At 46.7% G+C, this 24,177-nt stretch overlaps 3 protein-coding genes across 3 annotated transcripts; 1 reads left to right on the top strand and 2 right to left on the bottom strand.

The window, feature by feature from the left end:
- The first annotated feature begins 1,971 nt into the window (after positions 1 to 1,971).
- LOC126560554 (39S ribosomal protein L22, mitochondrial) lies at positions 1,972 to 2,646 on the top strand. Its single transcript, XM_050216515.1, has one exon. The coding sequence runs from the start codon at positions 1,972 to 1,974 to the stop codon at positions 2,620 to 2,622; it is 651 nt and encodes a 216-aa protein (XP_050072472.1). The 3' UTR covers positions 2,623 to 2,646.
- Positions 2,647 to 3,751: 1,105 nt separating this feature from the next.
- On the bottom strand, positions 3,752 to 5,062 carry LOC126558123 (zinc finger protein 467-like). The gene is made up of 2 exons (XM_050214081.1): positions 4,847 to 5,062; positions 3,752 to 4,768 (listed from the first exon to the last, which is right to left on the bottom strand). Exons 1-2 carry the CDS (start codon positions 5,060 to 5,062, stop codon positions 3,752 to 3,754), a joined length of 1,233 nt encoding a protein of 410 aa, XP_050070038.1.
- A 1,411-nt stretch (positions 5,063 to 6,473) lies between these two features.
- LOC126556014 (protein scarlet) lies at positions 6,474 to 9,560 on the bottom strand. Its single transcript, XM_050211175.1, has 4 exons — positions 9,116 to 9,560; positions 7,399 to 8,273; positions 6,735 to 7,305; positions 6,474 to 6,646 (listed from the first exon to the last, which is right to left on the bottom strand). The coding sequence occupies exons 1-4, from the start codon at positions 9,552 to 9,554 to the stop codon at positions 6,474 to 6,476; spliced, it is 2,058 nt and encodes a 685-aa protein (XP_050067132.1). The 5' UTR covers positions 9,555 to 9,560.
- Between the last annotated feature and the right edge of the window lie 14,617 nt (positions 9,561 to 24,177).

Genomic DNA, 24,177 nt, shown 5'->3' with positions numbered 1-24,177 from the left:
GGTGTGCCCTTCCTGTCGATCTTCTCAACCAAACTTCAAGAAATCGTTTGATACTTTATCCATACTTTTTCTTGAACCAAATGTATGTCACAACACCTGCACCTGAGGTAGATATTGCCCAAAAAGAAATCACCAGCAAAACCTACTTCTATGCCTGCCAAACTTCTATGCCCTTTACCTCGATTGGATACCGGACAGTGGTATGAGAACGTCCGGTAGGTAGCGCTTGGCTATATCCGTACTCATCCACGCAACGCCTGGATCCTGCCTATCTGCGCCACATCACCATCACACTCATCACCATCGCAAATTCCGAAAACAGCTTTTCCAAATTGTCAAACACCTCACGGCACGGGAACACTGCTGTACGACAGCGGACAGCCTGGTAGTGGACTTACTACTGCTACCCTGTACGCCTGCAGTATCAACTCTAAAACAATCACCACACCACCACAGTGCGTAGCAGTACTCGAATTTTCCGAAAAATTTTCCAAACTGCTGCCCTGCTTCGCTAGCTGTACCCTCAGACGACTGTGTCTGTGTGTGAGTGTGTGTGGGACCAGGGAGCGTCGGGAGAAATGAAAAAATAATAAAGCATTTGACGGAGAGCGGAAAATTCACTGCGCGCTGGCACTCAGTTTTCAAACGCGCTCTATGAAGACGAAGCAATGTAACATAAAACACACACACATACACACACGCATCTCCTCTGTGAGTGTCCTGCAAATTATTCCATTCGCAGCGGGTGGGCACTCTTCCAGCGTTGGGGGTGGGTTGGGTCAAATTGGTGGGGGAGATGAAAATGTTACGATGTTGCCTTTCATACATCACAGCGATACCCGCTCTCATCTCATTGCGTTTTCCGCGAAGGTGAGTGCAGGTTTTTCGCCAGCGCTTCGGAACACGTTCTCCGAAATTCGGGAAAATCGCTCTCAGAATTTCCCGCGAGAGGCTTTTGCTCTCGCATTGGAGGAAATATCATAAGGCGCTCGCTATGAGTGGTGATGACAGTTTAAAATACAGTGCTGCCAGTCGTTGGTTGGATTGCTCTGAAAGGAAATCTTTATTTTTATTCTTGTAAAGTACAAAAAAAATATTTTACTTAATTAAATTATTTTGTTGTTGCTTTTCATATGGAAGCAAAACAAACTAAGCAATAAATCAAATGCGATTGCAGGATTGTTAAAACTCTTAAAAAAGGATTTTTTCGAAGTCACGCTGCCCATCTAATGGCTTACTAGACTTGTTGATACCACGTAGTCGGATAGTCTGTCCTCACTACGAGGGAACGGTCCGGATGGGATATAAGTCCCAGTCCTGCCGAGTGAATACCGATGTCGTTTACTGTTTTCCGGCCTGTTTTTTTTTCAAATTATTGCTCCCTCTCTCTTTCTCTCTTTCTTTCTCTCTCTCTCTCTCTCTCTCTCTCTCTCTCTCTCTCTCTCTCTCTCTCTCTCTCTCTCTCTCTCTCTCTCTCTCTCTCTAACTCTCTCTCTCTCTCTCTCTCTCTCTCTCTCTCTCTCTTTCTCTCTCTCTCTCTCTGTCTCGGAATAGATAGTGATACGAAATAAAAAATTCTCGAAATGAATAAACTCGAGTTTTAATGATAATTATCAATTAGTCGAACTTTATTTACTTTATGCAATAAATCGTAAAGCTAAAGGGTCCCTCACCTCCTTCGGTGGAGCGTTACGTAATCTATGACCGTTCTCCGTGTAATGTAAAAGTTACATTTCGAGCACTGCTGCTCGACTGCTCGAATCGACAGTACGGAACTCGGCTCTCCCTGACGTTTAATGTCACTGTGTATACATAACACACCGCCTGTGTGCCTGTGTTTTTCTTTTCCGCAACCCGGTCTGAACAAATTTCGTCCGGAGCAAAAACAAGGGCAGCCCTGGGAAACACGGTTTTTTTGTACCATTTTCCATCGTAGACCACACACATAGGATCGTTAATACAAACAGCACAATGGCCACATTGCTAGTGAACTCCCTCAAGCGGTTCGTCTTAACGGAGCGCAGCACGACCGGTGCTGCACTACGGCTCGTCACAGCGGCCAATCTGCACACGGGCAACGCGCTGGCCAAAAACTGGAACGGCAACAATACCGGACCGCAACGATGGCTCCAGTACAACAAAGTTATCTACCCGCCCCAGCAACCGGACGAACAGCCGCGCCCCGCCTACGTCTGCCACCAGAAGACCAACCTGAAATACAGCCCGAAAAAGATGTGGTACGTTGCGTCGTTCGTGCGCGGCATGTCGGTGGACGAAGCGGTAAAGCAGCTGTCCTTCATCGACAAGAAGGGTGCCAGCTTCGTGAAGGAAGCGATACTCGAGGCGGTCGAGATGGCGGTGAAGCGGCATAACGTCGAGTACCGGACGAATCTGTGGGTAGCAGAATCGTTCTGTGGCAAGGGGCGCGTGTTCAAGGGCTTGCGGCGCCATGGCCGCGGCCGAACCGGCGAGGTCGAGTACAAACACTGCCATTACTTCGTGCGGCTGGAGGAAGGAACGCCACCGGCACACTACTATCAACCGGCACCGAAGACGGGCGAACAGCAGCTGGCCGAATGGGAGGAAACGATGCGAAAGCGAAAGGTGACCGGTTCATTGTAAACGGTAGTGGAACGCGTAGTTAATAAAGCTATCAGCAATATGGGAATGTTTCTATCTGTGTAGGCATAAGACAAAGCTGTTTACTTTGGTTTCTTTATGGGCTTTGGGAAGGCACGATGATGATCGCGATGACGGGTCATGAATTCTGGACTGTGCTGGTAGGGGATGTCAAGGCTTTTGCTATGTTCGTGTGGCTTGTACTAAGGACAGGGTGGCCACTAGCGGTAGGAACTCCGAATCCGACGCATAATAACCGGAGTATACTCTGGAAAAGCCGGATATTAACTCTGGAGTGCCTTGCAGAATCAAGTGCGGGCTACTCCGGAGTCAACTGCTGATATTTCTTCGGATTCAAAATCGAAATCGAGTTGCGCAATTACTCCGGAATAATCCGGATTACTCCTGAACAAACTCCGAAGTGTACTCCGGTTTTTATGCGCCGGGTCCGGGTGGAACTGCTAGGTTCAAGAAGCAAAAGAATCTTCAACAAAAACACACACGGTTTGCTATTACATTGCAACGTGCAAAACCAATTTTATTTTTAACAAAGCTGAAAGTACATGCGGTAAGTCCTAACTGCCCAAAAAATGTGCAGTGCAGTAACGAGCAACCTTCTACCTGTTTTATCCTTAACCGTTCTAAAAGCTTAAACTTAAAAATCGAATCGCTTCGTACCCATTCCAGCATGCATACAGCGCATGTATGCAAGAGATACTCAGTGATTACTTAAAGCAGTACCTAGCATTTGAGTAACGTTTAGATATCGCTATCTTAACGACACTTTTAAAAATAAAATGTTTTAAAAATTATTTTTAAATATAAATCTACAAACACAGAAAAAATCATATTATGAGTGGCCAAAATTCACCCCTCTGAATGCCTTCTAATTAGGAAACGACAAGGCGCTCGTTTTAATTTAATTTACTGTACACATTTGTATTGATGCGTAGCAGCCATACAGCTAGACCAAGCTTTACAGATTAATTAAAAAAAAACATATATTTGAGCTCAAAATGCTCAAATCGCTTAACGGGTAAATTTACTTCGCGAAGTTTACATGAAACCATAGATAAATATTTAATTTACAAAATGAAACAATAAAAAAATCACCCCGAACTTAACTTTCCCCCTAAATAGGAGCTAAATTCGATCGTAACGTATCGAGCTGCGTGCATAAGAGTTGTACGCGCGTTTCAAGCAAATTCTGCACCGTTACCGTATTCTCCACCTCGGAATCAGTGGTAACGTCTAGCTGGTTCTTCTGCTCGGGTGATATCGGAACGCTAGCCGGCACGGTTAGCACCGTAGCGGAACACACCGGCGGTGGCGACGTCGTCGTCGTCGACGGCCCGCCACTCACATCCTTGCTGCATCCCGCTTCCAGCGATACCGATTTCGTTTTCCGCCTAACGACCGTACTCGATGCACGCAGATGCAGCTTACGATGCTGGTCAAGCTTCTGTTTGGTGGCCAACACCCGCCCACATTCCGCTACCGGGCAGACGTGTTCCGCCCGCTTGCGGTGGTCGTGTTTCGTGCGCACATGTGCGCTTAGGTTGCGCTCGTGCTCGTAAAACCGGGGACACCCGGCATGGGGACACTCGTACACGACACGCTCGTCCTGCGTCCGATGTACCCGACCGTGCAGATTCAGGTTGCGCTTGGTGTGAAACAGCTTGTCACACTGTTCGCACCGGAACTCGCTCGGATGCTCCAGGCGTCGATGAGCGACCAGCTCGGACCAGCGGCTAAACTCTTTCGCGCATTCGGTACACTTCTGTGCGTTACGTTTGCACCGATGGTTTCGTATCGATTTAAGATTCACGAAACCTTGGTTGCAGTGTTCGCAACGGTGCGGATACTGGCCGGTATGGCGTACCTTGTGCAGCTTTAGCTGTAGCTTACGCCAGAACCGCTCGTTGCACACATCGCACGCGTACGGTTTGCCAAGCACGTGCTTTACCTGGTAGTGACGCTTCATGGCGTGCTTGGTGGCAAACTTCATCGTACAGTTGGGATGCTTGCAGTCTACGTCCGGATGCTGTGGGACCGGTCGCTCGAGATGAGCTGTTCGGGTGTGACGCAGCAGATGTGACCGGTTGGTATATCCTTTACCGCAGCCCGGTTCCAGACAAACGTACGCGTGCTGGAATGCGATTATTAAAGGCTCCATTAACTTGCACCTACATTTTTTTTAATAGTGAAACTCAAATTACTATCTTACCACACCAGTGTGCGAAAACCTATGCCTATCGAGTTCGTCCCGTCGTTTGTACGTTTGCTGACAATGTTCACACCTGTATCGATGGCTTCGTTTGCTGGCACTGGGATCCGGCGGGACGCTCAATGGCTGCTGGTTCAAAATGTCCGCTCCCTCCATTGTTTTCTCGGATTGAGGGGGTGTTGGTTGAAGATCACTTTCGGACGAGTAGGGTGCCATTTTAGTGCCGGCATGTACCTTAATCTCACGGGCGTTCTGTTTGTAATAGAACCACGCGCCCACACTGGCTGTAACAGCAGGGTCTGACCACCCAAACCGGACAATGGATGACAGATTGTCAAACCAGATGTCAGCTTAATTAACTGAATGTTTCTTAATTAATAACTTTTCTGTTTTCTTGCACTGATACGCCGTTTGTTTAATTTCTTCCAACAGAATAAAAGCATTGTTTGCTTTGTTCACAAACACAAAATAACACAGACAAAATAATAAACATTCCCAAGTACCAAAAATGAACAGCTCTACCCAACACACCACACGTGTACGTCATGTAACGTGGTGAACAAAAAAAAAACTCCCCCTTTGATGTTGGTACTGCAAGCAGTTTGACCAGAGCTTCCGATTTATCTGTATTCCTACCGATTTTTGATAAGCTTACCGATTCAATGATGAGCACCCTTAAACTACCAATTTTTTTTAAATTACTTCTACCGAAAATCACAGATGTTTTCTTAATGTTGGTCAAGAAATTATAAATTAGTGAGGCCAGCTGGATATTTGTTTGTTCGATGGAAATGAAGAGCAATTTAGCGGCTCGTGATTACTCGAACCGAAACAGAAAATGGGAAGTGTTGCGTCCAGCAACAAAGCCTCTCTTGGTTCGCTTTTCGGATATTACAGTTTTTTTTCTATACGAGAATATAACGGTGATGAAGAAGGGCTAAAACATCGCGTGCGCCTTCTATTTATCCGCTAACTTTGCGGTCAGCAACCTTTCGAAATCCGAACACGATTACGTCCGACAGCGCATCCTTCGGTTTACATAGTTGCATAGATATTCCTCACTAGAGGGAAAATTCCCGTGTAGATTTGAGCCCCGGGTCCTGTCGTGTAAATCCCGATTATAGCGTTACGTATTTTATGGACAACCTCTTTGTCTCTTGCTACCTGTTTTGCTTGATTTATTTTGCTATGAGAATTCAATAATAATAATAAAAAGTTCCTATATTGCACGATGCAACCACGACTACAAATAGTTGCAGCACTTTCTTTCGTGTAAATGCATCTAACATCTGCTAAATGCACCTGAACTATGCTAAATTCACCACAGGGCGATGTTTTTTCTTTGCCTTTTTTCACAACTCTCCTAGGCGGATATTCTTGTTCATTCCCGTTCGAAGGATCCGATCACGTGCTCTGATGGAAAAGCCGTTACGCTACGATTATGTACGTTCTCAATAGAATAATTTCTGATCAAGTAGTTTCTCGTGAAGCAAAAACAAACGAAAAGAAAGCACTCTCGTTTTGTAGCTGTTGGTTTCCTGGTGTATTTAAACGGGGCAAAGGACAAGTATGTTAGCTGGCAGACGACAAAAAAAAAAAAACGAAACGTTACTACATCACACGCCTTTCAACGCTTGGTTTTGCGCCACAAAAATAAGTAACCGAACACGTGAAAGCAAAAGTACAGTAACACCATCGCCCAAAGATTTAGTGTTAGGTGACTTTCGTCGAAGCTGTAGTGCTCCAGGACCTCGTGCCCGGTACGAAGACATGGCAGTTTGTCATCAATGGTGGAACATGCTGTAAGAAGAAAGAAAGCCAAAACGAACTGCAGTGTTTGTAATACATTCTAACCCGCTATAGAAGATACCGAGTAGATATGACTTACTAAGATTAGTGACACCTTCCCATTGGGCGATGGACATGGCCTCGTTCGCGTACATCATCCAGGAAATGTACGGCAGCCAGCGGGTCGCCGCCGGCATCGTGTTGAGATGGATAAATACACCGGACGTGATCATGAGGATGTAGTCAAACGGGACCAGGTAGGCCATCGCTAGTGGTAGTGAGTTGAATGCGGCCGAAAAGAAGCATCCGCACGCCGTTGAGACGTTCATGACGAGCGTTGCCGCCGCTGCAGTGACGAGAAAAGCGTAGAAGGTTGGACGCAGCTCCGCCAGCCAGTACGCGATCAGTACGAACACGAGCGGTTCGAGTACGAGTCCCGGCAGCATCGCGACCACATTCGCTACGTAATACTGGGAGGTACGGTAGAGACCGTTCTTCGTTTCACGCATAAACAGGGGAAACGTTTCGGGAAACACGGACAGTACCGCGTACATCGGGGTGAACGTGTTTTCCGAGATGAGTATGAACAGGATGCCTTGCGTTGCCTGTACTCCGAGCTGGGTAGGTTCGATAGCGCCGGTAAAGCACAGCCCGGCCATCAGTGCGATCGCCTGAGTGGTAGTGGTAAGTTATATTGGTTGAAAAAAAGTGGGAGAATTAAATCCGAGCTCTTCCATGTCTTCAGGAAAAAAAAATTGACTTACAATTTTTTGCAACAGCCGCAGATACTGCACGGTAGGATCGCGCACCACTGTCAGTAGCGCCCGGTAGGTAAGCCACATCGTCGAGTGCAGCCAGTGCGGTCGACCGGTCAGATGCTGTTCCTCCGTCACCCGGTAATCGCCACTCTCGGCCATATGCACCTCCAGGTTGATTAGCACATCGCGCTGCCCGGCCGCTTCACTCACCGCGAACAGATCACACAGCCGATGGGCGGCACGCTGCGATGCCTTCTCAAACCCGGGTGCCGTGGCAAGCGCACCGATCAGATACTCGGCCGGATTGTAGTTGGGCGGGCAGGCGTGTCCATGTTGGGCGAAGAAGGCGAGCGCATCCTGTGGACGGCCCGCGTACGCAACACGGCCCTCCGCCAGCAGCATCACCTGGTCGAACATGGAAAACAGCTGGGACGAAGGTTGATGAATCGTGCAGATGATGGCAGTACCGCGGCGGGCCAGCTGCTGCAGCGTCGACACCAGTGCTTGCGCACTGTACGAATCCAGCCCGGTCGTTGGCTCGTCGCAGAACAGGAGCGTCGGTTTGGTGAGCAGCTCCGTAGCGAAGGCAAGCCGTTTCTTCTCGCCGCCGGACAGCATCTTCCCGTCACCCGCCTCACCGATACGGGTGCCGGCACTCCGTGCCAACCCCGTCCGCTCGAGCAGATCCCGAATCGTCTGATCTATGGCCCGGTGGCCGACGCGCCGATCTAACCGCAACTTGGCCATAAAGTACATGTGCTCGTGCACGGTCAGCGAACCGACGAACAGATCATCCTGGTGCACGAATCCACTCAATCGATACATGTACGGGCCCACCGGTTGTCCATTTACGAGTATGTCGCCCTGCACCACCGTTCCCGCTAAATATGGGGAATAATATTGGGGAATGAGAATTGTAGAGGAAGAAAAATATATTAAGCAAGGGTTTTTATTACTTTCTGGAGGGAAAATCCTGGAAGGGATTATGTGTCATATTGTGTGGAGTTGTTGGAGAGCAGAGTGAAACCTTTTATGTTTGGGTTATGCCCAACATTGAGTCTTTTTGTAATTGTCCTCCATCTTGGTCGGTAGATAATGTGTCTACTTGCAAAGAATTTCCACTCAATCAGGGCTCTCGGTCAAGTCACACTTAAATGGTTCGTAATATCTTAAGACCTGCTAGCTCGTGAGTTCTTGCGGCTGTATCCAAGCAAACTTAACGTCCATTTCGGACTAATGTATCCAAACGGTGCGCAACGTTAAATTGTACCTTTCGTAGAAATACATATGTAAACCGGTTAAGAAGCCGCCGCATAAGAAGCCTTGCTAATGCTGCAGGACTATGACAATACTATCGCCACATTCACGCGGAAGGGAGAAACGTATTAAGAAGAGCATTATTAAGCAGCCTTGAGACGATACATAATGTTGCTAAATACAGTGTCCAGGTTAGTTGTTGGTGCTAGAAATAGCTGTCTACGGTAGATGATGTTCGGAAGATAATTTTGGAGACAAGAAACGGTGTCTCCCCACCGTCTTGAAGTTGGACAGTGTTCAATTTAAGCGTCATCTGATGAACTTGTGGCGGTCTTGGTTTTCATGTTATGTATTGATGTTGCGTTGAAATTAGATAGCTAATCATGGAACATAGACTACTTTGGAGGGTGAATTTGATCGTACTGTAGGATGGTGGAAAGTTTCCTGCAGGGACACACGGACTTACGCGGTGTACGGTAGGCTAGCGCAGACATAAGCGTACTCTTGCCGGCACCGCTCGAACCCATCAGCGCGATCAGTGTGCCGGGCGTTACGGCACCGCTAACGTTGTTGATGATGCGTTTGATCGAGGGTCGATGGGTGCCGGAGCTGCCGGTCCGCTCACCGTGCGCCGAACCGGCCGTCGCATAAACGCACAGATCCCGCCAGACGAGCGTCGCGCCCTGCTCTGTCGGTGACCATTTGCTGTAGCTGCGGAGCGACGATTGATAGCAGCGGTTGGCGGTGCCGGGCGGCGGTGACGAGAGGCAACTTCCGGGTGGCTCTAACGGCACTAGCTGCTGCTCATTGATCGACGAGTGTCTTTTGCGTCCGTTCGCTACCATGTTGAGCAGTTTGATAGCGGATTGCTTGGTCATGGAACTGGCGGTGACGACTGGGGGCATACGCGCGGCTTTGTACGAGGATTCTTCAGTAAGGATCTTCAAAAAAAAAACATTCACTTTTCCACCACACACATGCACAGACCCACTTGCCTTAGAAGCAATTTCACTTGAGGGGAGGCTCACTGGACTAGTCTCCAAGAAGGATCACAACTTCCGGACTGGGTGGGAAGCGAGGAAGTGGATGTCGGACGCCTACTACTCCAGCCACATCAACACACACACACAAGTTCTCTGCTCTGCTAGTTTAGTGACGGGGAACTCAATTACGATGCGTACTGCTACACGATCCAGCTCCAACTGAATTGTTGCCCGGGGTAAAGTGCCTGCCAATCGGCTTTCCCCCAAAAACACATGAAAAAAAAAACATATCATACACACACGCACGCACTTTCAATTTGAAACTGGCGTTAAAATGGCGGTAGCCGTGCATGGAGCAGATAGTTGAATGCAAATGTAACCAAAGAACCCGGCCCTCCCCGACACACACACACGCGCACACCCACCCGTTGGAAATCAATATCGGAACGATGGGTCTGGCAGTGCTGCGGTTTCCTTCGCATGAAATGTTTCTCTCCATCCACACCGACCACCGGCAAAGGCAAAAATGGCGGGCGGTGGTGTGCTAGGAGGTGTAAGGATTCATTCACGGCAACTCCGAGGTGGGATTCCGAGGTGAGTGCCTTTTAAAAATCCGGTTCTACCGTACGCTCGTAACACTATACACTGGGGTACGCTGGCGACAGTTTGGTGCGGCCGCCCGTCCGACGGCAAAATGGGTATGCGATGTGTAGTAATTTTCCCTTAAGTGAATCCTTAATAGTGCCCTGAGGGTCTTTGTGCTATTTGGAGGGAGTAGAATGAGGGAGCCTGTACCTGTTGGGTACCGTCGGGGGTTTTGTGGGGTGAGGTGTGGGGCGTAATGATTGGAGTTCTCATTCACTCCCCCCCCCCCCCTTCGTTAACTACACCTGTATTGGATGTCTTTTGATGTAGTCCGGGTTTTCCGTCATCACGAAACAGGCTGACGTTGATCAGCAAACAACCAGTGCGTGCAACGTACCCGGTTGGAATGCACGTGTCGATAGTATGTAATAGTTCGTTTTACAAAATGGACTGCACCTGTATACGGTTGTGTCCTTGCCGAATGCTTTCTTCGTTTCGCAAACGTTTTAGGGCGTGCATTGAACCGCCATGAACGTTTATGTTACAAAACTTTTTCATTTTTTTTGTTATATATTGTTATATATAAAGAATGTTACACATTACATTTATCTTTAGATGCAATAAACTGGATGAAAACATAGAGAACTTCAGTTTTGATACACAATCAAAATTCAGTTAAATTTCAATTCCAAACTATCTGCCTTGCGCGAATAAAAATGTATTGGTCGAACGTGCGTTACATCGTCATTCGAGCAGCTCGAGCAGTTTGTGGCAGGCAGTGTGCGATGTTTTGTTTCGCTTTTGGAAAAAAACACATTTTTTTAGCACCGAGAACTTTCAATGTGACACATTCCATAAACATTATGGAATTCTTCTGCTGCTTCTTCTTTTTTTTTCAAATTTCATTTGTGATTTGTGTAACTGCGTTTTGAAAGGGAAAATATGTTTTTTTTTAAACGAAATTCAAATGAAAATGCTACGCAAATAAATTCACCACTCCGATTGAGCGGGTTCGTACGCCAAAAAGTAAACTCACCTGTACGGATTATCCGTGCCAATGTAACGAAACACCCGGATAAACGAGCTGCAGCGTACATTTCTCAAGCAAACGTCGAAGCGTGAGGACGTGCGTAGTCGCGTGCTGTCCATTTCGGGTGTGTGTGTGTGTGTGTGCGTGCAGATCGGTGGCGTTTGGTGACGGGTAAAAGCGTGTGCATTTTCCGGAAAATCAAAAATATCAGGAAAAAGAAAAATAATATTCAAACCGATTTATACCGGCGAAAAAATCGAACCGTTATTAAGGAACTTAAAAACCGAAACATTGCATTTAAACCGTTAAAAGCGTTTCATACCGCGGTGGGTACTATTTCACTTTCGGTTTGTTACTCCCGGTGGTTGGCATTTGGTGAAAATTATTAATCGGACCAAAGTGTTTATTCTGCTGTGTGTTGTCTAGTATTTATTTTCTTGAGCTTGATGGTAAAACAATCGTAAGTAGTGAAATAATTATTTACCAAACAAAAAAAAAAACCCCAAACAGCTAAAATATGCGATTAATTGAGTCAATCTGGAAAGGAATACTGAATGTTGACAAAAAAAGAAATTAAAATTACAAAAAGTCCCTCCATACTTCATCATTTCACGACAATCAACCCTCTAGTACGAGCCTACCTTCGATGGTTTGAATCTGTGTATTCGTAGAGTTATAGAGTGGTTCGTGAGAGCAACTTCCTAACCATGGCAAGGCCGTATGTTGCAAACCAAACCAAAAAAAAAAAAAGATATCTCACCACCACATCAGCTGTCCCTTTTCGTCAGCACCAGCTGCTGATGCATCGCTATGCACTTTCTGCATCATACCCGTAAGCAAATAATGCACATGGTGTGTGCATTATTGATGGCCAGCGGAAGGGGTAGCGCTTGCGATCGTTCTGTGGCTGATCATCCCAATCACCCACACGCCATTTGTTATCAGTACGATATAAAACACATTTAAAGTAGTAAGTCTCTTCCCGTTGATGATGCTTTCGGCCGTACCATTCGGGTTCGCTTCTATTGCGTACGAGGTCCAAGGTGTGCGTGCATCATTTTATTCGATGTACCAGTTACCAATACCAGCATCCCAGCGCAGGGAGGGTGTGTAACCTCGCAGAGAGAGAGAGAGAGAGAGAAAGGGAGAGAGAACGAACGAGCTGTAGTTCTCAAGATCACAAAAATCCATTATCTTTACCTTTACGCATCCATTACGCCTCATTGCTGGTTGCCCAAATGGTGACGGCCTCCGGGACGTCTGTACAGCGCATCACGATCCTCAATCCATCCAATGCGTGATCCCGTGATCTGTCAAAAAATGTCCGATCAACAAATCCGATGATCCCGATTCCCTTCCTTACCTGTGCCCAAGCGTAGTGCAGCCTCTCCATCCCGTGACAAATGTGTGCGCGAAAACAAAGCCTCCAAAAAGGGTGTACGTCATCTACTCTACCTACTTACCTTACCACCACTACTACAGTGACCGCCAATAAAATAAGACCACTAGCTATTGCATATAGCAAGGGGGAAAATAGATTGTGAAGCGAAAGTTTGATAAATTTACTTTTGTTTTGGACATACGGCAAAGAGCCGTCATCTTGGAGTTAAACAAAAATGAAAAAAAAGCTTTGTTTTTTGTTTTATTTTTTTGTAAAATTTAAATGACCATTTTGGAAACACGTTCCTGTTATGATGAAGTCGATTATTAGTCGCTTTTCTCGACATAATTCAATTGATCAATTTTCAAATTAAAACCAAAAATTCTGTATAGTTTTGGAGCGTCCCTGCTTTTCATTTTTCAACTCTAGGATTGATTAGTTGTTCTAAATAAAAAGTAAGATTTTTTTATGGATTGAAAATTTGTTTCAATCATTTTAGGTTTTGTTCTTAAACTGATTGCACATTGGAGTCTTCACACGACAGGACCGGGGCTCAAATCACCCTCCCGCAGTAAGGGCTGAATATCCAATTATGTGGTATCAGCAAGTCTGACAAGCCACAAGAGAGAGCGAAATTATTCCCCAATCACTGACGAACTTTTGGACACAAGCAAAGATGCTAAAGATGGTGCCTAAGATAGACATAAAAGCGGTCTTACATTATTGGCAGTCACTGTATATCGCCAATTAGTAAGTGCGGCCATCTTCAGCTGTCAGATGGTTTTCGGCCCGGGGTCGCGCTCGATGCCGCTGATCGTGCTTGTTTTGGTTTCGGACGTTTAGCGTGCTGCAAGGGCAGCCTAAAAGGGTGCAGAATGCGGGAAGAGGAAGGGGGGGGGGGGGGGAGGAGAGAAGGTGTACAGGTAGCGAGTAGATTTTTTTTTTGCTGTTTTCTATCAAGAAGCTCTCGACGGGAAACCCCGCACACCGCAGCTGCTGTTGTGGTCAGATGGGACTGAGACTGATCTAATCATAATTAATGTCACTGTTGCGCATTGTGTGCCATGGCTGGAACGTTGGCACACGCAGGTTGGAAACGCGCGATCGCGTTGCACGCATCTCGCCCTGACAGTTTTAGCTTGCCACGAGTGCGAGCGTGATAGAGAAATCGTGAAAAATCATTACCAGCAAACGCAAAACAAAAAAAAAACAAAAAAACAAAACAGCATATCGCGAACATACGTGCGCGTATTTATGCGCATGTTTGCGTGTATGCGTAAGCAAATGAACTACTTCGCTTTTGCAAATGGATTGGTGCGCGCCGCGTACGCGTGTGCGGATTAATCAAATCAAAAAGAATTGACCACCAGGCACAACATAGTACACGGGGCTTTTTTTTTCTCTCTCTCTCTCTCTCTCTCTCTCTCTCTCTCTTTCTCTCCCTTTACAATGATGGTGTACGCATTTGTTTCTTAGTCTCCCTCGCGTCTTCCTATTGATGTATCTATCTTCAACACACAAACACACGCCGATTCTCCCTTCTATATGGGTAACGAAAAAACCTTCCTCTGCCTCCATCCTCCCCTTCCCACCGCCCCTCCCAACCACATATCATGCTAGCTTCCTGTATGCACACGCACTTTCACCACGTGCAGTCGTACACCGAGAGTCGCGGGCGCACAGCACCGCGTCAACCAGCGCAATGTCACCTGCCCACGTCATCGCAACGGCGTGGTCATCACATGTGTCGCAATGTTGGGACGATTTTTCGCGCAGTTATGTGTTTTTTTTTATGCTTGCTTGCTACGCGTCCACCCACTCCGAATCGTTGATGATCGCCAGTTTCACAGTGCGAGAGCGCCCGCACACACACACACACACACACACATGTACGAAGACGCTCACTGGCTTTCGGCTCATCGAGACGATGAAATCGTACCTTCCTTGCCTGTTTCGAAGTCATCAGGGGATATTCGTGCGCGTAAGCTATCTCTCTCTCTCTCTCTCTCTCTCTCTCTCGTTCTCACTGTCTCGCCTACCAGGCAAGCAACATACATACGATGTTGTCGAGTGCCGCACTCTTTCAAACATAAAAAAAAAAACGCAACGTTGATCATACCCAACCAAACCCGTCCGAGCCCGTCCGTTCACTTTACCCGTGTTCGGCTTCTTCGGGTGGGTTTTTTTTTCTTCTTCTCTTTATTATAATGTGTAATGTTGTTCCCTCCCTTATGAGGCTACATCGCCCGATGGTTCCGAAAAACCCCGATATCCAAGGAGAGGTCTTGTTATTCTTGTGTCCCGGCTTTTCTTCGCATTTACGTTCACCACGTTCGCTTTTCTCTAGCTCTTCTCTTTTTCCCAGCTCCGTTCCAATGTTTTGCCCTTTTCCCGCTCCCTGTTTGTTCCCGTCCTCCTCAGGATGTGCATCGGTTTTTCTTTCTGTCTTCGTTCTGCCCTCTTCCTTCATCTTCGACATCATCATCATCGTCATCAGCATCGGCGGTGATCGTCGCCGTCACCATCATTCCAATAGTGGGCCAGCCTTTAGCCCATATGCTTTTATGCTGCTTATTTGCTATTACTGCTGCTGCTTCTGGTGTTTATGTTCGCCCGGGGGTGTAGACATAAACGGGGAAGAAGAGCGTAGCGAAGCGTAGTCGATAGATACCAGAAGATGGTTTCGCTGCGTCCGCGATGGCAAACGAAAACCCGTCCGGTGTGGCCGATGGTCGCGCGGCCGCGCTGCCAGTGGAAGCATAATAAGGGAGCCGTATGCATCACCACCGGTCCGAAACGGGAACACCGAACGATCGAAATCGGGCAGCGGGAATAGCGGCGGCAAACGGAATACAACGATTCCATTTCCAACGCCCGTACATTAAGCGAAACGAGCGGAATATAAAGCCTTTTATTGTAGGAAGTCGCTCAAAGCCGTAGCGGTAGAAGCAGACGGATGGGGTGGCACCGCGTGAGAAGAGGAGAGGGCGCAGACGAGATCACACACACACACACACACACACACGAACAGACGCGCGGGCGAGCTTTGAATGGCAACGATAAAAAAAGGGCACACGGAAGAATGCAGCGAGGGGAGAGGGGGATTGAAAAAAAAGCGGGTTTTGGAGAAGCCCCGAGAACGATGGAGAACGGCGTGTTCTCTCGGCAAAGGTCTTCGTTTTCGGGACGCATCGCCACCCGGAGATGACCGTCCTTCACGCGGTTGTCATTAGCCGTCGAGATTTGAATGAATGTCCGCTGCTCCATTAAGCGAAGCGCTTCAATGTATCCATGTAGCAAGAGGAAGAAGCAGCAGCGAAGCAACAAAAAGACGAAGAAAAACGATACAAAACACAAGACGAGTTGGAGGGAGGGTGGATGCAATTTCATTCAATCGCCGCAACCGCCCCAAGTCTTCGGTGTTTTGAGACCTTGGACCTTGGAGGTGTCTGTGATATGAAGGTAGTAGTAGTCAGCCTGTTGACTGTAGTCGATTGCTGTGTGCTAGATCCCTAGGTATGATATCAAGCGGTACGCGATGCAGAACAGTTGGAATCGTTTAAAAGGTTGTCCGGCTAGAACTCGATCGAGTGTGACGGTTGATCCAGGCGATCGGGGTAATAATGCGAGGAGATGAGGTAGCTAGGGGAAGTTGGGATTTTTTTGAAGCTGAGGATCAAACTTTTTGTCGCGCAGGACTCACTCTCTAGCGCTGGGTACAATCTCAAGTCAAGGAAGCCAGAATTGGCAGACGAAAATCGGTTGACGTTGTACTGCAGAAAAAGGAAAAGATCGGAATTTTTGTCAGATGTTCCGAGGGCTTCGAAGGCGCTGTTGGTGCGAATTTTACTTCGTGAATCTGCAAGCTGTCCTGTTAGGCACTGCTGACGTAGTCCTTTGGTAAGCGTCTGCAATAAAGGAGAACCTCAAGTCAATTATCCATCCAGGATTATTCCAGAGTCTGGATTAGCACAGTCGAAAGATTTCTTCTCTCTTGGACACTAGCTTGAAGTGAAGCCGGGGACTCCCTTGCCGCAAGCCCTCGATTGTAGTGCGAGCAATGCTCCGTCACGTTTCTTAGCTCCTTCGCAGATACTTCGATGAAAACCTCCCGGTGCAGTCTTGCGATAGCAGAAGCAAATTAAATGTAACATTACACCTGTGTGAAGAAATTCCACTACATCTTAGCAAGCAGCGTAGAATTATGCGTTGCGATACGGCCAAAGTTCGCTAGGCGTTCTTTAAAATTTTGGATAACTGTCGAGAGATGCACATTGTACCACCCCAGTACCACCAACTCTCGAGTCCCTTCCCGCAAAACGAAAAAAAACCCCCTCTCATCTCGCATCTTCCAGGAACGCACCATTTTCCACGGGATGTCAAAAAAAAAATGCACATGATAGGGATGGAACGAATTGCGTCAAAAAAAGTGTCCTGCAGCAGCTTCACTTTTCCGCACCACATGCACATCTTCATATGCTATTGCGTGCTTTGCTGCCGAGAACGATCGGAAGGAAAAATGAAGATGTTTTTTTTCTGCTGCTGCTGCTGCTGCTGTATTGTCTGGAACTTCCAACCCGCTGTGCTATGCATCTTTGGAGATTGGAAAGGAAATAATTATTTCCGAGCAGTGTGCAGTGCCTAAAGGTGTTGAGTCGAGTACCCTTGGCTCTACCCGAATGGGACTCATGATGTGTGTGTGTGTGTGCTCTGCAAACTGCATACTGCACCCGTCTGCCAATAATCGGCAACTCTCGGCCCGGTAGGTTCGCCCGACCAATGGATCAAACGGAGAACGGTGGTCGCACATGTGCGGCATAACCCTCTGCTGCTAGCGCTGCCGTTGCAAAGGGAAGCTGCACGCACACCATTGTGCAATCGGGGTGCAAAAAAAAAAAATAATAAAAAAAATGATGCAATACGCGGTGACAGATTTGCTGTAGCGCATGCCAGATAGGTAAAGAGAGGGAGCAAGTCCTTTTGATTTTCTGCAAGATTTCCATGGCGGGCGTACCGTGCGGGACCGTTGACCTGAGCGAGGTTTTATCGAAAGAAAAGAAAAAAGAAAAAGAGGTGATTGTTTACGCTGCCACTATCGTGATGGACGTCGTTGGACGCGATGCTTAAGAAGAGGCATTAAAGTCACTGAACTTTTAATCGTTACCTCGTGCAAGCCGTTAGGTTCTAAGTGTAGATTTCCAAGTGGGTGAGCGAGGAAAAATGGACCTTAGACCCATCGTCGTTCGATCTCGCTGTTCGAAGGTGACATCAAATCACACAATGGAGGTTTTGTTATGGTCCACACGCTTGCCAAGTGTACCATAGAAACCAGAACCCAAAATTGGGCAGCCCACAAAGAGCGCTTCAGTGTCATCTAGTCGTTGACATCTGCTAGTTGCTGTTGTTTACTTTTGGACACGTTGGGTATACTGAATGTCAACCAGCAGGCTGTCAAAATCCGAAAGATGGCAATCAATAACGAACCTCTTGAAGTTCTTTCCGGTCTCTTTAAACATCAATTGCATTGCGTTTCTGTTTTTTTTTAAGAACAATGAATCCCTCAGTCTCTATCCATCCAGCCATCTCCAGATCCACCGGACTCAAACCAATTTCCAAAATGTCACGTTCTTTTTCGCCTAGGCTCGTAAAAAAAAAACGGTGGGAGCAACGCACTTTAACTCTTCTTTTGAAACAATTGACGTTCTACATGCGTGTGGAAAATGCATTTTTTTTTTGTTCGTTGGTTTCCTTTTTGTTTCTTCGTCGATGAAATTTTCCTTTCCATATTTCCACATCCTTCAAAACACACACACACACACACACGTAACTGCGGGGATTTGTATGGCTGTATCGCAAACGCGCCCGCCAGTACTGGTGTGCGTTTGATGTACCGCTTACCGTTGCCATCTCTCATACCAACCCGCCCCGAAAATTCGTAGGGAAAACCTGCTCGGACTCTCGGTAAAAAAAAAAAAACTCGCCCAAGATTGTATGCGCGCGCATTGTGGTGAATTTGGTATACGCTTGTATTCGAACAATTGCTTGACTCCGCGTTGTGACGGTGCCATGGTGCGGCGGTGTGCGTGTAGCGATACCGGCACGAGGACTTCGGCGTGGAAATTAGAGGCGAAAAAAAAAAAAACATAACGCATCTCCCGGATGCAATACCGGTTGGGTGGTTCGAGACAGAGAGCGATTGGCAGCAAAGCATTGGTAAAACTACATCCTACAACAAATAATTTCATGCCATTCCTTCCATTTTTCCACCCATTGTGTCTGCGCCGCGTGCAGTAATAGTAAGGAACACACATCGGTGCATAAGATTACCACCAGGTTTGTGCATATATCTGCAACGCTGAAAGTGAAACTTGACCCTAACAACCCGCGACCCGGGTAGATGCGTGCGTCCGTGGTGCACCATCGAAAACCCGCCACACACCTTTTGTCCCGGCTGCACTGTCCGGGCATGCAGCTTTGCGGGATCGATTTCGTGTGCAAAATGCGTCAAATAAAGCAGTGACAAACAGGCAGTGTGTGCGTGAGTGCGTGTTGCGTAATAATCTCGTCCTGGCGTGTCGTGCGTGCCGCGACCCCGCGACCATGTACCAGCGTGCCTGGTGCAGGTGTTTGTGTACGAGCATTTCTGTGTGTGTGCGCACGAGCGCACCGGTGCGTGTGTGCCCGTGCACGTACGGTGAGGCCCGGCCGTAAGGGAACCGCCGTTTGTCAACAAATCGTCACTCAAATCTGCACTTTTGCTGGAGCATCGGAGTACCCGCTTACTGCCGGGATCGAATCAATCGGGGGAACCAGATAGAGGACAGAAAACACACTCACACACACGCTATCAGGTGGCAACAATCAACGCTACGTACTCAAGTACCTACAATCAGCACCATATTGCCTCGAGTCCGTGCATCGAGGGTGAAGGAAGCCGAAGAAGAAACCAACACGAAAACACCACCCAGCAGTAGAGAAATATAAGCCCCAAGCAAGGTAGGTGTAGCGCGTAAACTTTCTTCCGGGTAGTGTACGCAACTGTAGAGTTGCAGGGTTTTTGGGAAGGGGTTTTATTTATTTGTTTTAGTAAATTGCTCACTCTTAGGCTAAGGAGAGGTATTAGTCGTAGAGTGAGCCTTACGTTCTGCCGATCCTACCGTTCAAGTTCTCACTACGGAGGCCTCCGTAGAACACATTTCTATAAACATATCGGGAGAGCCAACTAAAGCTCAGAATATTCGAGTCATCTAGCTGCCCATCCACACCATTTGGAGGGTTTGTGTTGGTAGATTCACGAAGAAGGAAGAATCAGAATGTTTGGAAATTGGTGACGTACCCTCAATACAATACTTTGGCAAAGAAAGAGTTAGAAAACGTATATACTTTGGATAGAATCCATGTCTCAGAAGCGTGTGTGAGGACCGGATCTGTGAATGCTCTATAAAGTCCCAGACTTGTCCCAGTCTGTATTATGACTGGTCAACCTAACTTCAAACCCGTGCGCAAATCAGAGATTTTAACAAGGTTGTTAGACGCCGACTTTCCTTAGGTTCTTGCACACTTGAGCCATGGTGATTGTTTCTGTGTTTATGCTACCAAAGAACCTCTGGAAAGCCTCTTGAGATTGCGTTTTATCATCTGATATCTCCTGTTTGTGTATGCGTGGATCATACTCCACTAGCAGAATTGGACTTGGAATCATCACTGTGATGATCCGACCAAGAACAAAAAATTAATTATTTGTTTAGGTTCTTTTTTACGAAAACCAGCACATATTATTATGTTTTGTATGGAAAAGAAAAGACAATGACAGATTATCGATCTATGCTCTGTATTTTGCAAAAAAAAAAACCCTAAATATTAGGAGCTTCTTCTGCCACAAAGATTCTGATTGATTTTTCAGACGTTTATGTGTCTTTTTCTCTTATTTTTTTCATTCTCTCTGTCTCATTTGGTTCAAAAGTTCCAGCGAATCCGTCATAAACCATTCCAGTATAATCAAAACCATTGTGTTCTCTCGGGGCTATAATAACATTGATGCGATCAATCCTCAACCTCCCCCACCTCACAATGAGTTTCGAACCATAAACTTTCGGTGCAACAAAGCATCAGACTTAACCATCAGGCCATAAGAGCAACATATGCTGAGCTCGGCTAAATCAAAATAAACATCGTTTGCTGTGGTGCAGTTGAAAATAATTGCTCATTATTTTGCTGATTTTTTTTGCCTATTAAATTAACTTTTTTTAGGTTACAATTTTCATACGAAGAAGGCTTTATTATGATAGCTTTAAAGCAATTAAATCAATTTTTTCGACTATCAAAATCAAAATTCTTAACCAAAGCTACCGGTAACACTACCGCTTGGTGCGACCCCTTTCCACCGATTGGTTCACTTTCACTGACACCCGCAAGCTTCTGGTAGCGGTGCGCATGCAATGACTTTCACCACTCATCGTTTCGAACGCACTCCCGACACGCTGGCAAGCGTCTGGAGGTGGCTAATAAAGCAATCTTCGGACGCCGCGTATTGCCAATCAATGTTTATTGCAGGCGAGGGGGGAAAAGTGTCTTCTACCGCGATTGTTGCAACTGCAACACATGCTTGCCGGTGTCACAATTTTATAGAAACCATTCCCCTACAATAAAGTTGCTTTTATTGGTGCTGTTGTTCGACCGGTGCACTCTTCAGATGGATGGAAACGGTTGAGCCGATTCCACGTTTCTGCTTATTGCAAATCTTCCTTTCATATTTTTGCAGCACAACGACAACGGAAGCTGTGTATAATGTTTATGCGTTTTTTTTAATGCTTTCTCACACACATACACACGCGCCAGCAGTATGCACTTGCAACACATCAGCGAGCGGTGTGGGAAAATTGTGCGCAAGTGAAGGGCGAAACGGGATAAAAACCACCATCATCCGGCTTTGGCCAGCCAGACTCTCTCTCTCTCTCTCTCTCACGCTCGCTCGCACCATCCAAACCGTCTCTAATCCGGTTTGGATGGATTTCGAATCGGGTTTTTCTTTTTGCTGTTTAAAACCCAATGGGGCATACATAATGAGCATCAGTACCGGTCGCCCGGGCCCGTGGTGGCGTGAAGGTGTGTCGCTGAATAAAATCGCCCTCTCGCTGGCTCCACGTGCCAGCGAAACTCACACTTTTGGCGTTGATAATGTTGCGAAAAATGGCCAGCTTGTAAAAAAAAAAAAAAAAAACGGGAACCGTGTCGCGAAACCGAAGGTGTTGGAATTAATTCCGGGCTCCGCGAAAGCTCAAGGGTTTTTGAGGGTGGTGTTTCGCTTGATTCTCCTGCCAGCTTCTAGGCTTTTTTTTTTGTTTTCCTTCCTGGCTTGGACGTGTACAAGCCGGGGCCCTTTTAGTGTGCCTTTCTAGCGGTGTGGCTTTCTCTTTCGCTTCTTCCGCTAGCTCGGCTGTTTTGTTGCTGTTTTGCTACACTCCCCACTTCCTCAATCAAGCTCCCTTGGAGGGGTTTTCTTCTCTCTACCACCCGCCTTCTGATGCAGTGCCAGCCCGGGTGAATGTCGCTGCTGTAAATTGTGTCACTTTGTTTAACCGTCCGTGTGCTTTTTGCACTTTTTTTTATTGTTCGCTTTCCTCCGCCACCCTTATTGCACTGGTTTAGTTTTGAGTCTCTTTTTGTGCTCCGTTTCGTTCCGTTCTGATTTGCTTCTGCCTTTTCCTGTCCTATGCATATTGGCCTTGCCCTTTTTTGGTTCGGTGTTCTCTCTCTTCTCTCTCTCTCTCTGTTGCTTTCTGCTTATGCAGCCCCCTGCACATTGGGCATTTGGCGGGAAGCAATGTTAAACATAAAAATCTGAAGCTGTGGCTAAAGCAAGCATTGGTATGAGGTTGCAAATGAGAAAATTGCAAATGTCTAAAAATGATAATATAAAATGCGTAATAGTAATAGAATACCAAGGCCAAGTATATTAGAAACATAGTTATAGTTGTAAATTGAAGTATCGAATGAAGACGTTCGAAAAGAAGCGAATGGCTTCTTTTGCTTCTTGGCTTAACGATGGCTTGCTTAGACTGCGTATAATCACCGTTCCCTGGATGGGATTTGAACCCGGGCCCTGCCGTATGAAGGCCAGCGCCGTTGTCGTCTGCACCACCAGGCCGCCTCTATAGCGAATTGCTTATTCGACTTATTAGTAGCATCTGGCTGATCAGTTCTCACTAGAGAGAAACATCATCTTCCTCTTACATCCACTTACTTATGCTTATGTGACTTAAAATAGGTAATAGGAGGGAAGGAAAGTTGAGGTTGTGGTTTGAGACGAAGGCTTCCATAGACTGCATCAGCATGCTCCAAGCACTAGACACCCTAGCGCACAGGGCAAACTTGTGCTCCAGAGTCTCTGGCTGGGAGCAGACTGAGCAGGCTGAAGGAGCCCGATTCATCCTGGTCACAATCATCCGAGTCATCCGAGCGTTGGTCGGATGAAACTCTGTAGCTGGTGACGTTTTTCCAGATCCATCGCCAATCCGTGGAAGGTTCATTAACGGAAAGCTAGGTCCAGACGAAGATTGGTGCCGATGTTGCCTCTACCACTGGTCCGCCAGTTAACATTCATCATTCCTTTTTTTTATTTACTCTGAGTGCAATCGACAAACGAAAAACTCAAACTTCACAGTCGACATTCTGACTCGCCTTTCACTGATTCTAAGTCTATCATTTTGGTCGAAAGTGTATCTGTAGGTCCCTTTTCTCTAAACGATGTAGTGCGTCAGGTGCGTTGTAAGCCTAAGTGTAAGAGCAGCGGCCAGCACACTTATAAGTGGTAAGGTTAAAATTCCTTCTAGAAATTCCAGAGTATATTGAGGTGCTGTCGCTGTATTTCTGTGAGCAGTGGCGGATGAAGGTGTTTGAAGGCCCTCGGCATAATGGCTATCGATCCCATCTCCGTCAAAAGTGTTTTGTGTTAATAAAAAGTTACGATCGACACAAGCTTCCCCAAACACGGACTCCGTGGACAATTCTCTACGAAACTACTATTGTGAAGCCTCCAACAAGGACATGGGAAGTCTCTGTTATGAGGTTCCTTCCTCTACTCAAACTCTCTCCAACTCGAGTTCGTGCCTTCGATTTTCATTTTCAACGAATTGCCAACTGAAGTTTCTAACGTGAATACATTCAGATAAAAGGAAGTTCACCTCAAGAGTCCTCAGAATTTGAAACTAACGCAAGAGAAATAATTTTATCCCGACCGTTTTGATTCAAACTGCCCACTGTGCACTGGTTTGCTGGGGTTTTTTTTTTGCTCCATCTGGTTAGCGAGTTAAAACTCCCTTTTAAATGCCTTCCTTTTAAAAAGATTTTTTGCCTCATGATATATTACGGGAAAAGAATTTTGCAAAGTATGGGGGAAACTGTCAAGCAACAGCAACTAAAGAGAAAAGTAAAATCAGAACCACAAAAAATGCCAACACGGGTAAAACAGGGTCTAAAGCCAGTGGAGTAAAATAAAAACGGGAGCAAAAGAATGAATAAAACATGGAGGAGAAGCGAAAATCAAACCA

This window comes from Anopheles maculipalpis, chromosome X, assembly GCF_943734695.1.
Source record: "Anopheles maculipalpis chromosome X, idAnoMacuDA_375_x, whole genome shotgun sequence".
Lineage (NCBI taxonomy): Eukaryota > Metazoa > Arthropoda > Insecta > Diptera > Culicidae > Anopheles > Anopheles maculipalpis.
Note: the sequence above shows the minus strand (reverse complement) of the source record. Positions and strands in the feature narration are given on the sequence as shown.